The sequence below is a fragment of the Enhydra lutris genome, unplaced genomic scaffold (genome assembly GCF_002288905.1).
Source record: "Enhydra lutris kenyoni isolate GAN:26980312 unplaced genomic scaffold, ASM228890v2 scaffoldscaffold43, whole genome shotgun sequence".
Classification (NCBI taxonomy): Eukaryota; Metazoa; Chordata; class Mammalia; order Carnivora; family Mustelidae; genus Enhydra; species Enhydra lutris.
In genome coordinates this window covers 12,376,426-12,393,881 of record NW_019154127.1, presented here as the reverse complement: position 1 = coordinate 12,393,881, position 17,456 = coordinate 12,376,426, and the positions used below count along the sequence as shown (strand labels likewise).

Sequence of the window (17,456 nt, the reverse complement as noted above, 5' to 3'; positions counted from 1 at the left end):
GGATGGGTGGGTGGATGGATGGATGGAGGAATGATGGATGGGTGGAAGGATGGACGGATGGGTGGATGGTTAAATACCTGGATGAATGGATGGGTGGGTGGGTGTGTGGGTGGGAGGATGGGTGGGTGGATGGATGGATGGAGGGATGGATAGATACCTGAATGAATGGATGGGTGGATGGATGGAGGAACGATGGAAGGATGGTTTGGATCCAGAAGAATCAGTAATTTTCCCAAGACCACACATCTAGAAGCACTATATTCAAACTTAGTTCTCTTAACTGCAAGCCCAGTGCTTTTTCCACTCCAGCAGTTTTGACATTATCTATACTATTTGTGTATAAATAGAAGTCCCATTTCTATCAATGAAAATGCATATTAGGACCACCTGGTCCACCAGTTCTCCTTAGAAGTTTGAGAAAATGAAGAGGGTAAAAGAAACACGCAGTTCTAGGATGGGCCCTGTAACCCCCTGATGACCAGTGCAGACCCCAGAACCTGGAGCCCAGCTCCAGAAACGCACCATCAGTAGGTCCCCAAACCTGGAATCTTTTAAATTTCACAAATACTTTGGATGAGAAGCAGCCGTTGGAATCACCAGCCAAGAGGCCCTCCTTCCCTCTTCCTGCTCCCTCAGCTTCCTTCCCAAGCCCTGAACAGACTCAGACCCAGGCTCAGACCCCACATCCAAGACCCTGAAGGTCTTGTGCAGGAAGATACAGAGAGGCAAGGAGGGCCACCAAAGTCAGGGAAGAAAACAACAAAAAAGGAGCTACAAAAGGAGAAAAACTAAAGTAGCAGAAACCAAGATCATAGAAGTTTCTTTCTTTCCGGCACAAAACTTGGAGGTCGGAGGCCTGGGCTGGCACACTCGCTCTGTGGTGTCTTTGGGAATGGGGCTCCTTCCAGCTCCTGTCCCCAAGGCCTTTAGGGTCTGCCAGGCAGAGGACTGCAGCCTTCCCCACCCCACCCCTGTGCCCACCAGGCTAGAGGAAGAAAGGGACACGTGAGGGGCAGCCCTGCGGGAACTGTCACTCCACCTCCTGTTTGCATCTCATTGGCCAGAACTTACTCACACGGCCACACTGGGCTGTCAGGCTGGCTGGGAATGACAGCATTTATCCCCAACAGCCACCTGCCAGCGAAAGCCCGGGGGTTCCACGACTATGAGGGAGGAGGACAGATGGTGGGACACAGCTAGTGGTTTCTGTCTTAATATCCAGAGCACACCATTTCCCCCATCCGATTAAAAGAAACAACAACAACAATAAAATGGATCTCAAAGGAAATAAAATGCTTTTCTGGAAAGGTGATGGTGGCCTTTGGAATCGCACGGGATGTCATGGACTGGTGGGAGCTTTATACCAAGGGAGAAAGCCAGGCCGTTTTTTTGTTTGTTTGTTTGTTTTTTGCATCTTCTGCTGTAGCCAAGCCCAGAATAAAGAGGTTTCTCGTGTGTGCGCACACTGGTACACGCATACACACATGCACGTGCATACACACGGAACCCGACCTGGTGCAGCCCGCCTTCCTCCCTCCACAACCCACATGGTGTATCAATCCCACGTCAGGAAACTTTACCGGTTTCGTGGGATGCAATTCAAAATACCGCTTTGTCCAAGAGCGAGCTGACTTCCTGCAGCGCCGCCGTTCCTTCCGCAGCAGCGTGGGGACCTGAGGACCGTGAGGGCTCCTCCTGCCTGGGGCTCCTGGGAAGGGCCGGCCCCACTCTGCTTGCAGAGGCTGGAATCGGGGCTCTCCATGAACCCAGCTGCTGTGTCTGCTGTGATGGGTCTACAGAGCGTCCTGGCCCGTGGCTCCTGGTCGCGGCAGGCAGATTCACACGCGGGGGAGACGGAACCCAGTTCCATCTTTCCTTTAACTGACTCAACCGAGTCACCAACTCACCTTCAGACCGAATGAGGGGTCCCCAGGACGTCTGGTGTGTTGTAGACGCTTCCCGACTTCTTGGGGACCGGACGTCATCACAATTCTGTTGTTTTGAAATGAGGGAAACTTCCAGTTAGTTGAACGGAACTCATCAGCTCTGAGAAACGTGGTCACTGTCGGGTAAGACTCTGATCCGGATGATCCCCCGGAAGGGGACGAGGGGCCTGGACCACCAGGACCACAGGGCTCTGCCGGTGCGACGGGAGGGATGGTGGGTAGCCAGGGCTGGAAGAAGCCAGCTTCGAGAGAACACCGGCTGAACCATCTCCAACCCCAGACCCCTGGGCCCCTCGGGCCCTCTGTCAGCTCTGCGTCTCCTTGGCCTTCTCCATGGCCTGCCACAGCCGCTTGCTCCTTTCCACACTCTGCCTCGCAGACAGCTTCAGGGATGTGGTGGGACCCGCTCACCATACACCTGCTCTATGTCCCCCTAAACGATGTTGACGCCCTGGCCCCCAGCACCTGCAGATGGGACCTTATTTGGAAACACAGTCTTTGCAGATGAAGTTAAAGTGAGGTCATTGGGGTGGGTCCCAGTCCTACCCAGCTGTGTCCTTGTGAAAAGGGGAGGTTGAACACAGACATGCACAGAGGGAAGCTGCGAAGACACAGGGAGAAGCCGGTGTCTCCGCGCCAAAGACAGAGCCTGGAATGAGTTTCCCTCTGGCCTCTGGGAGAACCGGTCCTGCCACAGCCCCTCAGAGGATGCAGTCCTGCTGCCTCAGCCGCCCCGTGGTGCCCTGTGCTCACAGCCAAGGACACCAGCACGACAGCCTTCCTCTGGGGATGTGGAAGGGACTGTGTAGAGCCGTATCATAAAAACTCTGGGGACTTGCAACTCCTCACAGAGGTCATTGTGACGACTAATACCCTTCGTATTTTGGACAGACTTTAGAGCAGGTGCATGCCCCTGGCCACCCTTAGCCGGCGGTCATCCTGGGGTCTGTGCGCCTTTCAGTCCTTTTTTCTGCAAGGTCTACGGGATGAGACAAAGTGACATCAACAAAATCTGTTCTTCTCCTCTGCATGTCCTGAGGCTGCTTGGGGGCTGGTCACCGAGGGAGGCCGCAGGGTTCTGCGAGCCGCGCAGGAACGATCCCGGCCCCCGGAAGACAGACACACACGCAGCCGCTGAACCAGGGGCCAGCAGAGCTCTCTACACTGTCCTCGGCACAGACAACGTCCGTGACGCACTTGTCTGGTGTGAACGGCTTTCACACCTCAGGACCACAAAGCGTCATTTCACAGTTAAACAGCTAAGGAAATGAGAATATAGAATTATTCAAGATCCCGGTGTGGAGGATGAACAGAGGGGGAAACCCTCCTATGCAGTATCGCAGTGGCTGGGATTCAACAGCGTTCCGTCCATGCTGCTAAAAATAATATGAAATTAAAGGACCGTGTTTACACTCAGATATGCATTCTCCTCAGAGAAGAGAAGCCCCGCAGCCCCAGGGGCAGCCTGGGGTGTGCTGTGATGACCAGCAGGTGGCACGGCCTCCAGGCGGAGGCAGCTTAGCCACAACCACATGGACCGCCCACCCGCCCACTCGTGAGCTGCCCGCCGCCCACACCTCCTTTTCTGCCTTTATGGGGCTCAGGCTGTAGGGCCCCGTGTCTCCTCCCAAAAGTTGGGCCCCGGAGCCACCCCAGCCCTGGGCCTCAGCTAACGGAGCGACCCTCCTCAGAGCCACAGGGATGCGAGTCCAGGCACAAGTTCGGGAAAGCGCAACACCTACTATTTTGCATGTGGTCCCAGGGGAGTCCATGCAGATGCGGAGCCGGCAGTGCAGGTAGACGATGGAGTTGTTGATGAAGGAGAAGATTTTCAGCTTAAACTGGGCCTTGCTGGAATCCCCGTTCTCGATCACGTGCGTGTGTGTGTTGGGGATGGGGCAGCTGGGAAGCGAGGGACCGGGACTCACTGGTCAGGAGCCGCCCCCTCTGCACCCCATCCCGTTCCCGGTCAGGCTTCCCCTGCACACACACCATCCGCGCTGTGCGTGGGAGGCAGGGACCGCCAGGTCTCCCAGTCCCCCGAGACTCGGGCATCACTGAAAACCCAGGCCCGCCTCTCCGTGAGGGTCTGGGAACTCAGAGGCCCCCGAGCAGCCCACAGCCAGCACCCACCTGTCGTTGATGAAGACGAACATGACCGGGTCCCTGGCGTTGCTGGATGGTGTCGCCCAGCACTCGGTCAGGACCACCTTGAGGTTGCTGTTCTGGTTATAGAGCCCCACCTCGATCTTGATGTCGTCGCTGGCGGACACAGTGTAATTCCGGGGTATAGGGGAGTCCCCAATAAACAGCTGCATCTCGGTGACAAAATTACCAGAGCCGTGGAGGTCCTCGATAATGGTGTAAACCCTGCCAGAGCAGGTGGGTTCGGCAAGTGCACTTCTGTGACCCCGCCCCTTCCCATTGCTCCCCAGAAAGCAACCCCAGAGGAAGAGGAAGTAAAGGCAGACCACCAGCGGGACCCGGCAAAGAAAGGCTGGCTGTTCTGAGCCGCCTGGAGTGGGGTGTCAGCCCCTGGAGGTGGGTCTGGAGGAGACTTGAGGACAGACGGGGTGGGGGTCGGCTTCCCAGTGGTACAGAGAGTCCCCAGACGGCCGGTGAGGCATGGTCACGGGGAAGCCATGGGCGGGCTCACCAGGACTGGGGCGTCCCCTGTGACTGGCTAGGGCGCACACTGGCTTTCTTTGGTTGGTCCAGGTTTGGAAGTGAAGACAACAGTTAGGGGAACTGGTAGTTCCTAACCAAGTCTGGCCACTGTCAGTCTCACAAAAGGGTCCTCAAGTGATTGAAACCCTAAAGAAATCCAAAGCAAAGGCGCTAGGGGGAGAGCGAGCTGGGGAAGGGCGACAGGACCTCTGCACTCACCCCCACTCCGGGGTGTAACCCGATGACGTCAGGAGGTCATTCTGGAAGGCACAATGGATGGGGCTCAGGATCTTCAGGTGGTGGATGATGGCGTCGGGGGACAGGTCGTTCCTCAGAGTGGTCCTCACCACCGTACTCGTCATGTTCTGAACACAAACGGGCATCAGTGCGCTCCCGGACCCCAGCAGCCCCGCCCCCAGCATGCCAGCAGACCACGGTTCTGGGTGTCGGGGGAGGGGTGGCTCTTCCCTAAAGGTTGTCCCCAAATATGAACGCTCTGACCATCTTTTCCCAACATCAAATGCCAAAGAGCATGTCAAGTGCTGACCCCTGATTTCGCCTGTGTCCTTTGCCCGTTTTCCCCATCAGAGGAGAACCAGAGGCAAACCGGACCAGCTGATACCCCCAAATGACGGATGGGGTTCCTCCCCAAACAATCCCCGAGCACATTTCTGAAAGTGAGAGCGCAAGACCCTCCCCAAAGAAATCGAGCTAAAATCATGGGGTTGAAGTCTGCATGGGACCACCAGATTTCTCTCCCCACACCATCATCTGAGCGGAGAATAAGGAGCCCGAGTCCAAGCCCCAGAGAGGGACGGTCATTGTGACAGGGACTCGGGGCGTGGGAGTGCATGAGCCCCCAGGGAACAAGGCTGAGCCCGTTCCTGTGCATGAAGTGAGGCCTGTAGACCAAGCACAGAGACTAAGCACGCGAGAGTTCCGGAGTTTCTCCAGATCCCAGAACAGAGCCGGAGAGCCTGGGGCGGGCAGCTGCCCGATGTGCTCCGTGGACAGCAGGTAGGAGGGGATGGACACTTCTGTGAAAACCACCCTCGTCACACTGGAGCTGAGCCAAGGCTGTCGTTGGAACAAACGCCTGAAGTGACAATCGTTCGCGGTGTTTTGCTTGCTCGTGGCTTGGAGCTGGATCGTGGTGGGCTTCCCAAGGTCAGCGTCCCTTCACAGGCACCTCCTACGCTGTCACTAGGACGTGGCCCGGCGCTGGCCAAGGGCAGCTGCAGACGGCTGGTGGCTGGTGCATCGTGGTGGGCGTGGCGTGGCCTTGGCTAGTCACCGGCCTTGGCGTCTCAGGAGTAGACGAGAGACGGGGGGACTGTGAACAGACAAGCCGACCGTCCACGAAGAGGAAGCAGGGGTACGGCTGAAACATCACGCTGAGAAGCCGCATCCGGGAGCGTCCACGGAACCGCACAGCCACGGAAGCAGGAGCCCACAGACGTGGCGTGGCCAGCAGTGCGTCTGGTCATGGAGAGCCTGCCAGGGAACGATGGCTGAAAATAGACACTTGGAGACCAGCTGTGCTGATGGGACCCACAGATCTGGTAGAGACGTGGAATCCAGGGGCCAGTCGGGCTCTGGCAGGAGTGGGTCACGGGTGGTGCAAAGTTCGCAGGAGCGCGAGGGGGAGTGGCTGCTGGCGGAGGGTTCTGGACTGAAGTCCCTGCGGCGAAGCCGTTTTCGGTGCTCCTCTGCATCTCCGGCTCCCACACTGACTCCTTCCTTCTTGCTCGTTTATGAGAAATTACAGCAAGTGTGTTTTCCCTTGTGTGTCTGTGACACAGACCCATGCAAGCCCCAGTAAATGGACAACATCCAAAACCATTAGCTTATATCGGAAGCTGCTGGGTATTATTGCTGTCTCTAGGTTTTTGTATAAATGGTGAAATTAGAATTACTGAAACCCACGTGAATTCTTGGAGCTCATTTTCCTTCGTAGGGACTAGTGACGCCTTAGCTTCGGGGAACAAACTTGCCTGCGTTCTAGATTGCATTATCCAAAGACGAAAGCGTGGAAACACTTTGGCATTTGCACCTATCTCTGTGTTTGCTTCTATCTGCCCCTCCGTACTCTGGAACGGTTATCGATCTACATGATGTTTGTAGGTCCGGCGGCTCCTTCCAGCTGAGAAGCAGAAGCTCCTGGGGGTGTAGAGTCGTAACCGACGTGGCGTCAAGTGTCCGATGGGCTGTGCCCCGGGCACCCCAGCCAGGGTACGTGCTCACTGTGTCATTCAGTGCCTTTGAAAACTGCTTTGGGAAGAGCCTCAGACACCCTGGCCAGCTCCCCGCTGTCTCCGTAGAATTTGGGAAGATGACCGCGGACGTTGGTGAATCTTCTGGGGCACGGACCACTGTGTCTCTGAGCATCGTCTGCACGATCAGCTCACAGCACGTCAGACTTGGGGGCGGGGCTTAAAGCCTTGGATTTAGCTTCTAAAAAATCAGGAGGTCAGTACAATTTAAACTGCTTAACCACCCCCCCCCCAAAATAAGGAAAGAGGAGGAGGCGGCGGAACCTGCTAACTGTACATATTCCATCGTGTTTGTGTAAGTCCGTGTTTGGAGAATCTTAGGTTTTGGCAAGTACCAAAAACATCAAGAACTCTTGTGGATTCCGGGGCTGGGATGACTCACCCGAGATGCATTTCCCTCCGCTCTGAACAGGCCCTGAGCCCCACTGAAGGTAACAGGTGGAGCCGTCGTGTCTGTGCAGCTCGGGGAAACAGAGGCAGAGAGCCAGGGCGCTGGCCCGCCTGGGACCCCGGCCATCGGTAGGACACTCACCCCGCACGGCGCGACGGCACTGACCATGTCGTTTCCCGCACCGTTCACTCTGGTCTGCGAGCCTGCAGTGTGCTCACTGGGACCTGAGACCCTCGAGGGCTGCCCTGCCCATGCCCGCCCTCCAGCCCACGGCTGACTCGGGGCTTTGGGGTTCCGCACTGAAGCCCCCAAGAAGCTGCTGTCCCTGTCCACGCAGCCCGCGTCCATGTGAGTCTGAGGAATCCGTAAGAAAGAGAAGGAAGCCCCAGGGCCACGTTTAAGTTGTGCTGGTTGGAGGGTGGGAGGGGGGCTGACAAAGGCTCTGTGGTCACTGGGGACATCCTGGTGGCCCCATCAACCCAGGACCCCTGAGGAGGATGGAATCATACTGGAGAGAAGCAAGCAGACCCACTGTGCAAGTGCACCGCCCTGCCATGGTCCCCCACAGCTCCATGTGCCTGCTGACCCCGCAGCTGCCCATCCCCCACAGGTCCATGTGCACACTGACCCCGCAGCCCTAGTACCTGGCCCCCAGCTCACCTGCCCCTCACCTGCCGTGTTATCTGTCATTGAGCCCAGACCATGCCCTGGGACCCACGTGTCCCCACGCGGAGCAAGGACCAGGCTCCAAACCGAAGCATCTGAGTGCAGGGACCTTTGCCCTCCCTGTACCCTGCAAGGCCCCTGGAAAGGCAGAGTCGCAGAAGCCACAAGGCCGGTCCTTGGAGGCAGGGACACCCTGACTCCCGCTGACCTTGCTGACCCTCCAGGTCCCGTTGGTGAAACGTGCATCCCAGGACCTAACCGTCACCAGGGGCTCAGAACACCAGCCCGCGGGTCCATGGGGCGGCGCTTCCCCACCTTGTTGTAGGAAACAAGGCCTCCAACTGCTGTCACAAGGTTCTTAGGGGCTGAAGTCCGTGTTCCTGAGTCCCTGCCCAGTGGACCAACTTAGCTAAGGAGGACAACCTCCCTGTCCTCACTGCCACGCCAGCCCCTCTGCTGACTGTCTCCCAGCCCCCCTGACAACACCAGCCCCTTCCATGCACACCCCCCAACCCAGGGCCCTGCCTCCCAGAACCATGCAGACACCTTCCACCTGGTCACACCCCCAGCTTTCTGCCCCCCTCACCAGCCACTGTCACGTATCCCCTGGCTGTGCACACAGTCCTCTCCGCACACATCTGGGGACCATGTCAGTTTCCGCACATCCTGTCCCAGGGGTGCCCGTTTCTCAGGGTGCCACCATGCTCAGCGCTGCCCTGTCCCCCCACGTCCAGTGAGGCAGGGTGCCCAGAGGACACTGGCGTCCTCCTCCTGCAGCTCAGCGCACACAGTGCAGTGGGGAGGGAGGCAAGAGAGACACGGGAGCGTTAACTGTGGCCCTGAGCCAGGCTGGGAAGAACCAGGGCCTGGAGCCTGTCCACGCAGCACACAGGGTGCAGGGGTACCGCAGACCAGGGCAGATCACAGGGGAGACAGGAAACACCACCAGCCGGCCCTAACTGGGCTCCCCTCTGTGCGGGCAGAGGGAGGACCCCGAGCCTGTCGAGGACTCTGGTGAAGATAACCATTCACAGGCCACGATGCCTCGGCCCAGGTCCTTCTGATCACACCAGCCGCTTGCCCAGTGTGCACAAACACGCACACACTCACTCACACACATGAACGTTCTCAGACATATGCACCCCTGCAGCCACCTTCCTGCCTTTTTCCTCTCCTACTGGCTGTCTATCCTGCCCATGCTTCAGAGTCACTGGAAGTCGTCTTTAAGCCCTGAGGTTGAGCCCAGGCCCTTTGCACCAGAATCCCACAGGCAGAGCTCAAAACTCCCCCTGATTCCAGGGCACAGTCTGGTCCCTGGTGAGAACTGGCCCTATCCTGTCCCCTCCTTTCTTGGGTCTCCCACTTTGAGTCAGAGACCCTGGGGTGCAAAGTCTTCCCTGGTCCCCTGGGACAGTTGTGCCACCCCCATCTGGTGCCTCTGATGCTGGACGTACTGCCCCGCCCACATGCCCCCGAACCCGGCCCCCCAGCCCTTACGCTTTGCACGACGGTCCCGCACTCACTCCACCCGGCCACCAGGAGCACATGAGTGCTGTTGTGGTCGCTGACGTTGCAGGATGGGTGTCCCAGGTACAGGGAGGACTCGGGGATGGACTCCTGCTGCAGGAAACGTCTCTGGATGGTGATGGCCACCTTCTCAATCTCGCAGAGCACCCTGACCGCCTCAGTCAGGCTCAGCCGCTGCGGTGGCTCCTGGGGGCCCTGGCTGGTCCCTGGCACAGAGGCAGCCCTGGTTCCTGCTGGGGTGGGAAGCTGCTCCAGGCCCGGGACCAGAGAGGGGCCGGGGGCCTGGGTCGTGTTGCTGGGAGAGTCATCTGCAAGGCACAAGATGAAACCCAAGGCTGGGTCTGTGTTTGGGGTTTGCTGCCCAAGCCTGGACTGTGCGGCGCGCACGGGGGGAGGGGACGCAGGGGTGAGGGGAGGTCAGATGGGAAGAGCATCGCGTGCCAGGACTGAACATTCCGCCCACGGCCACACACAGGCACCTGTCGCACGTTCCTGCCAGCCTCCAGCGCAGCCAGGCTGGGCTTGCCGGGGGCTCCCGTGAGCCAGGAAACCAAGGTGCCGTCTGCCCCCCGGACTCTCCCAGGCTGACACTCCCAGGTGTGGGCCAAGCCCGCGCACTTGCTGCGACAAGCCCTCTAGTCTCTAAGGTGGGTTAATGACGTTTATTCTCAGGATCCCGAGTCCCTAGCTCTGGGTCCAGTGTCCCGCTTCCCCCAAAGCATGGCTTCAACCTCCACCGGACCACAGCCCAGCCTGCTCCCTGGGCCCAGCCCCAACCCCTGCCACCCTGGCACCTGTCTTCTCTTCTCTCAAGGTGGGGCTTGCCCACGGCTCTGTCCCCTCGCCTAGCTCCCTCGTCTCCAGGATGCGGTCCAAACCCCGGCCTGTGGCGTTCATCGCCTTCTCAACCGGCCTCTGCTACTTCTTGGCAGCTGGCTCCCCCTCCCTCCCACCCATCTCCTGAGGGCACCCACGCTTCCGCCAGCCCAGAGTGCACCCGGGCCAGGCGCACCATCAGGAGCTCTGTTCGCACGGCTGCATGGACCCAGCACCCACTGCCTAGTGCTGTCCTCGCTGGCCTTTAAGAATGGCTCTAAGACACCTCTTGCAGGAAGACCCCTCGACCACACTCATGGGGCTGCTGCCACTCAGTCCCCCCGAGCCTCCTGCTTCTACCTCAAGCAGAACATTCCATATTCCCAGTGACAGATGTTTACTTGTATAAACATCTGTCTCGATCCGCTAGACCGCAGATCCCTGGATGGAGGGGTCCCCTCAGGGTCAATGTCGAATCCACCGAGGCCCCATTTAACAGGAAAAGCTCCAGGTGGGGAGAAGGGGCCGAGCAGAAACACTTCCCACGTGTTGCTTCTCACATGGGCTGTAGGTTCTGCAGGTCAACTTCTAGAATGGGAGAGAACACAGCCGACCTTACGTGTGTCCTTTCTTATCAGGGGCACTTGGAGACAAGCGGTGTTGTCCAGGAGGCTGGAGACGCACGGGAGAGCGTGAGGGGGCACATACGTGTGCACACAGGCACACATGTTAGAAAACCAGTCCGGGACATAAAAACATGCAGCCCTCGTTAGGACAGGGAGCACTTTGTGAACAAACATCCTTAAGAGAACAGATTACCGAACAGAGTCTCAGAAAAGGGATTACGGGAATCTCACTTTCACAGGGTCTTCCAGAATATTCCGGGGAGGAGCGGGGGGCGCCGCCCACGCAGCTGCAGATGAAGGAGCCCAGAGTGTTGCGGCAGGAGGTGCCCGGCTCACAGTCGTGCTCCTGGTTCTCACACTCGTCGTAATCTGCGCGACATCAGAATGAAGACAGGACACGGTCACAGGGTCGCGGGGCCTGAGCGCCACACGGCTCCCCCCATGCCGGATGTCGGGCCGCGGAGTTGAAAATTACGGAGTGACGGCAAAGCTGCCCGGTTCTGGGGAGTTCAGGAGATAGGGAGGCACCTGCTTCTGGCCAGTGTCCAGACGTCTGTGGGGACCGCTGGGGGAAGGAGGGTTCTTGGTCCCCAGGGTGCTGGGCAGGACAGCAGAGCAGCTCATTGGGGGACAAGCAGGCTGCCAGCCCCAGCCGCAGCCGCTGGCCTCGGGCCCAGACACCTCCGAGGCAAGCCCGTCCCCGCAGAAGGCCCTCTGCCCCGCTTGCTTTGGTCTCTACGCTGAGCTACTCTGACTCAGTCCGCCTGATTTCTCTGTGGGACCATCAGCCGCTTGCAAACTTCTGCTTCTCAAGCAAGACGGAGGGTGGGGGTCTTTGTGTATAAGGTACGGTCCCAGCCGAGGTCGACTTCTGTAGGCCGAAGTCCTGCCGGGATCTTCTCAGTGAGCGTCGTCAGACCGATTTCCAGGAAGCAGAGCAAATCCTGTTCGCACCCGAAGCCCGCCTCGGCCCACTCTGCTGTCTCCAGTGCTTCTGGCTAGAGCCCCACTGCCCCCAGAGGGACATGCGTGGGCCATTTCAGTGCGAACATCCATGCTTGTTACTCTCAGCCACTCATCTGCGTTTCTTCCGTCCTCCGTCGTCGGCTCAGTCTGGCCTGCATTTATCTCCGTCCTAAAGATCATGCAGGTTCTTGCCCTTATTTTTTTTTTAAGATTTTATTTTATTTATTTGACAGACAGAGATCACCAGTAGGCAGAGAGGCAGGCAGAGAGAGAGAGGAGGAAGCAGGATCCCCGCTGAGCAAGGAGCCCAACAGAGGACTCGATCCCAGGACCCTGGGATCGTGACCTGAGCTGAAGGCAGAGGCTTTAACCCACTAAGACATCCAGGCGCCCTGGTTCTTGCCCTTATTATTGACATGTGGGGGTCCCTCCCTCTACAGGGATGTAACTCTTCACGTTATTCAAGCGATGTTTGGGGTGTTACTTTCTTCACAATGGGGTCTTTATTTTGTATAATATAAAAGTAACATTTTATGGAGTCAACTATTTTAGCCTTTGCCTCTGTGGGCTTGTCTTCTATTTTTAACTTAGAAAGCCCTTCTCATTCCCCAAACCAGAAGAGTAACGTATATGATCTCTGATTGTTTTTGTGCACGTAACTCTAAGTTTTTTGTCGTTTATTTTCAAGTATGCTACGTGCTATGAACAGAATTGTGCCCCCAAAATGCATATGTTGGGGTTCCTGGGGGGCTCAGTGGGTTGGGCATCAGCCTTCGGCTCAGATCATGATCCCAGTGTCCTGGGATCGAGTCCCATGTCGGGCTCCTTGCTCAGCAGGGATCCTGCTTCTCCCTCTGCCCCTCCCCCTGCTTGTACTTGCTCCATTACATAATAAATAAAATCTTTTTAAAAAATGCGTACGTTGAAGCCCCAGCTGCTACTGTGACCGTATTTGCAGATGGGGTGTTGAGAAGGTAATTGAGGCTAAATGAGCCCATAAAGTGGGACCCTTCTAAGCGGGGGCACCAGGGCTCTGTGCGCACCCAGGGGAGAGGCCAGAGTGAGGAGGCTCTGTCCACACGACAGGGAGAGGCTCGCCACAGAAAACAAACCAGCCAGCCCCTGGATCCTGGACGTCCGGCCTCCAGGGCCGAGAACTACACGTGTGCTGCGGAAACCGCCCCGTTTGTGGCATTGGGTTCCGACGGCTCCAGCGGATGACTATGACTTGAGAGAAAAATGTAAATCGCCTTCTCTCCCTGCTTTTCTTTTCCATTATTTTTAGCAGGATCTCCCTGGAAACTGTGCTTGGGAGGAAGTGTGGCTGCAGGGAGAGACAAGTGTGTCCCCAGCCCGGTCACGTGGTGGCCGAGGAGGCCCAGGGCAGGGCACAGCTGCTGGAAGGGAGACAGCATCTCCGGGCATCTGTACAGCCACGAGCCAGACGTTTCCAGCCCCTAAACCTTCAGAAACTACACAGAAGCGGTAAGAGAGCTGAGGGTCCTGTCGGCTCCCGGCTTTTACCTCCCGCCTGGGGACCCAGAGAGAAGGCACTGGGGATGACATCTTCCAAAGGAAAGCAGAAGGCAGGCTCTGTCCACCTCTCTTTCAGACACAGTGAGTCTCCGGGTGGCCCAGCCTCCACCTACCCTGGATGAAGGTGTCCCCTCCGGCCACCTCCAGCAGAGACGCGTTCTGAAAAGCCATGAGGAACGCGGCGGACACCTCGCGGACATCCACGTCTGCGGTGATCAGCAGGTTAAACTCCACCACGACGCTGCCATTGGTGACGCCGGTCACCTCCATCTGGACCCCGCCACTGTCCACGAGCCGGAGCATGGCGGCCGGCAAGGACGCCTGCACCTTTGGAGAGACCGCATGTGAAAAGAGCCGCCCACCGAGAGGAAGCTGGGCCCTGACCCAAGGGGCGGCTCCTGGGAGTCTGGCCAGCAGCAAAAGGGACAAAGCCAATTGTCAGTTCTGGGCCCAGGCCTGTGTTCTGTGTCCGAAGCCCAGCATGAGTGCCGGTGGGTCCTGAGGCCCTGGGGAGAGTCCCGTTCCCTCCCCGCCACCCTGAGGGCACGTCTGCTGGCCAGTGCAGGCAAGATGCGACAGCCCTATCCTGGGGGGACACATTCCCTGAGGGGGGCTCGGGACGGCATTTAGAATCTACTACTCTCAGCGCACGGCCATGGAGGATGGGGGCTGGGCGGGTGATCGTGGGGGGACACCTCTCTCTCACTGTGTGTTTTCTAGAACTGTCCCCCTACTCTTGATCCTACAGAACAGCTCCCATCCCCTTCTCACCTCCTTCCCCGAAACGGCTTCCCTGTGAGCCTTCCTGCAGGGACAGGCAGCTCCCGCCCGGCTTTCTACTCTGCCACCTTGATCAGAACCTGCCTCGCACGCTGTGGGGTTTTCCTGGCCCTCGCGGCCAGAATGCCCAGAGAGACACACGGCTGTTGTGGCTTTAAGCAGTCCACACAGCCCGAGTCTTCTGTGGAAAAGAGCACCTCCAGGGTCCGGCCGCACAGAAAACCTTGTCCTTATCTGGACCCCGGAGGTGGGTGGCTCAAGGCACAGGCTCATGGATTCACTCCCTGGTGTTGGGACAGCTGTGAGCAAATCCGCTGTCACCCATGGCCGCCTGGGCCGTCACACAGGGATCACACAGAGATAGCTGGCTCTTCTCTGTCTGTCTGTCTCTCTCTGTCCTTCTGTCTGTCTCTCTTTTTCTGCCTGGGACTTCCAGAGAGGGATCTGTTACGGGCTTGGGCTAAAGACATTTTGGGTTGCATTTCAAATCCATCTCAAAGCAAAGTTCCAGGCCCCCGTGAAGAAGTGACAAGGGACACAGCGTCCCGTGAACCCATAATCTCCCGAAACGTGTCCTCAAGTCCTAGCTCTGTGACATGTTGCACAGTTATTTGCTATCCCGAACTCCAGACAAACCGACAACCGTCTCCAGAAGCAGGAGAGCGAGGCCGCGGTTTGGAGAGGACGGGGTCATGCAGGCAGTGGAGTGGAAGTGGGGCTGCCACACGTGCCCCCAGAGCTCTGTGCACTGATGCTTCGTTAAATTCTACGTGACCATCTCGGAAACAAAGAGGCCAGAGCCCGGAACCGGCAACAACTCTTGACTCCGCGCACTGGGCTGGGAGCAGGATCCCGGATCCCAGATCTCCCAGACCCCAGATCCCGGGTCCCAGCTCCAGTGGGGTACTCCCTGGAGGCGGCAGGACCCCTCTCACGGGCTAGTATTGCCCTTGGGCTGGGCGGACTCCGGGGGCCGCGCGCTGCCGTGCGCATGCTCCGCCTCCAGGTGGCGCTGCCAAGCCCCCGACCGGGTCTTCAGCCCCGGAGCCAGGAAACGCGGGAACCGACCAGACGGCCACGGTCCAGACTGGACGGCGCGGGTCGGGACGAGGGCACCGTCCGTGCGTCAAAGGGGAATCCGACCCCCAGCCGAGAGGAACACGGGGCGGCCGCCGGGACTGCCTGTGGCAGGGCCGCTTCTCTGCGAGCGCGTGTGGGACGGGGCAGCCCCGGAACGACGAGGGAGGCCGCAGCAGCCCCGCTGGCGCTGGCCGGGACCGCAAGCGCCCGCGCACCGTGCACCCCGCGAGGGAATGTGTGCGGCCACACCGTGGGGCCATCCTGCCCAGAGCGCGGCCAAGTCCCGCCGAGCCGTGGACGTGCTGACGCCCGCTCGGAGGTAGAAGCCCGAAGCATGAGGGTCCCTTCCTGCGGGATTCTGGGCGCAGGTGACGGCAGGGCGGACAGAGCCACAGACAGAGCACAGGAGCCGTGGTCAGGGATGCCGGGGGCGGGGGGCAGGGAGGGTTGCTGAGATCGGGCCGGGCCTCCTTTTGGGGGTGATGGGAACGTTCTGGAATGAGCCATGACCATTGCACAATTTCATAAGTAAGACCTCAACCACGGCACCAAGCCAGAAGCGTGAATTTTAGGGTATGTGAAAAAGATGCCAGTTTTTTAAAACGTTTCCTTCGTGAGGCTTCCTGCCCCACGGGGTCCCCCGTCGATGAAGGAGGCTCACTCCCCAGCTACCAGGGCCAAAGAGGATGCAGCCCGGGGGGCGGGGGCAGGCAAGGCTCCCCCCTGCTGAGGCGGCTCGTGGCAGACCCTGGGGGCACCCAGCTTCCTCGGGAGGGGAGGGGTCCCGAGCACCTACAGGTCTAGGTCCTGCTTGGCTGTGACTGGGTTCTGCCCGCCCCCCTCGGTGCGTCCCAAAAGGAAGGGGCGGTTTCCTGACACACCATCCTCAGGAATCGCTTGTGGAAGTCCTGGTACTCCTGGCTGCTCGCGTCACGGAAGGCGTCCACGTAGCTGACGTCCACCACTCTCACTCGGCCTCTGAGTTTCTGGGCCGCTGCAGAATGGAGAGCAAACACGTCTGTGGCGGTGACAATTAGGGGACGGGAAAAGCGTTGGATCATATATTTGGGGACTCGTCTCCATAGTGACATTTTCGTGGTGGCCAGAAAGAGGGTCACATCGAGGCAGACGGCACCCGGCACGCACAGACAGAGCCCACTGACCCCAGAGGATGTCCACTGTCTGTGTCCAGAGGCAGAACCTTCTGGAGGTTGTGGAACTAGGCCAGCCCCCCTGCGCTCCTCCCTACCCCTGACGGCTCCACACACATGGCGTCCAGGTGATTTACCAGCAGGGATGACTTCGAGAGTGAAAGGAGCCACTATCCGTTAATTTGACGGATGTCACAGGTGTACTCCTGGCTGTCCTGGGCAAACCAAGCCGTGGGGTGGCCCTGCCCCACCATGGTCAGAGCCCGCAGCCCACAGCAGACTGCCCAGAGGTCCTTATCCTCTTCTCCCTCCCCCGAGAGCTCTGTCTCTCTGCGGTGTTAAGGACCATCCTTGCTCCATTAGCATCTGTCCCCACCATGTGGGGCTTCCAGGAGGCTGTGGGACAAGAACATGGCCCAGGGACATTGCCAGGCCACATCCTGGGGTCCGGCACGGTGGCCACCTCATTCAGTCCTTCACCAGATATCTGTGAAGCACCTGCTATGTGCCCAGTGTTCTGGGCAGTGGAGGAAAGGCCAAGGCTCTCCTGACAAGGGCAGAGTCCTGCCCCCACGGCTTGTCACCCAGGCCTAGGACAAACCACAAAGCCGTCCCAGGACGCATGGCTGGATGACCCACAAAGCCATATTCTTGGGATTCCTACTGTCACAGCACCAGAGGGCCGGTGCACTGGTGTGCAGCCTGGTCTAAAAGCCCCAGGAGCGGGACAGGTGCATAGGTGTCCAGGTGAAAAGGGACACAGACCCGCCCCAGGTATGAGTCTCATGCCCACAGGGGGCTTCTCCCTCCAGCGGGTGAGACAGTCCAAGGCCACAGAGATGCTGAGCCCAGCACAGGCTCAACCTGACTGGTGGCCGACACTGACCACCCCTTCTCCGGAGGCTCACCATGAACCTGCCAGAGGACGTCCTTGCACAGCGTCCTCCCTCTGATCTCCCAGCCCACAGCAAATCCGTACTTCAAGGGACACAGACAGAAGCCCTATGCTCTTCTTACTGGCATCCCGAAGG

General features: G+C 58.7%; 1 protein-coding gene across 1 annotated transcript in view; it reads right to left on the bottom strand.

Annotated features, from left to right (window-relative positions):
- The window catches only part of LOC111155676 (uromodulin like 1), a 56,728-nt gene that overhangs the window by 4,363 nt on the left and 34,909 nt on the right, over positions 1-17,456 (bottom strand). The window contains exons 14-21 of the mRNA XM_022515966.1: positions 16,156-16,268; positions 13,528-13,741; positions 11,144-11,281; positions 9,441-9,778; positions 4,833-4,978; positions 4,080-4,316; positions 3,689-3,848; positions 1,908-1,992 (exon numbers count right to left, since the gene is read on the bottom strand). Of these exons, the coding sequence (XP_022371674.1) occupies positions 1,908-1,992; positions 3,689-3,848; positions 4,080-4,316; positions 4,833-4,978; positions 9,441-9,778; positions 11,144-11,281; positions 13,528-13,741; positions 16,156-16,268 (1,431 nt within the window). The remainder of the gene's footprint in view (positions 1-1,907; positions 1,993-3,688; positions 3,849-4,079; positions 4,317-4,832; positions 4,979-9,440; positions 9,779-11,143; positions 11,282-13,527; positions 13,742-16,155; positions 16,269-17,456) is intronic.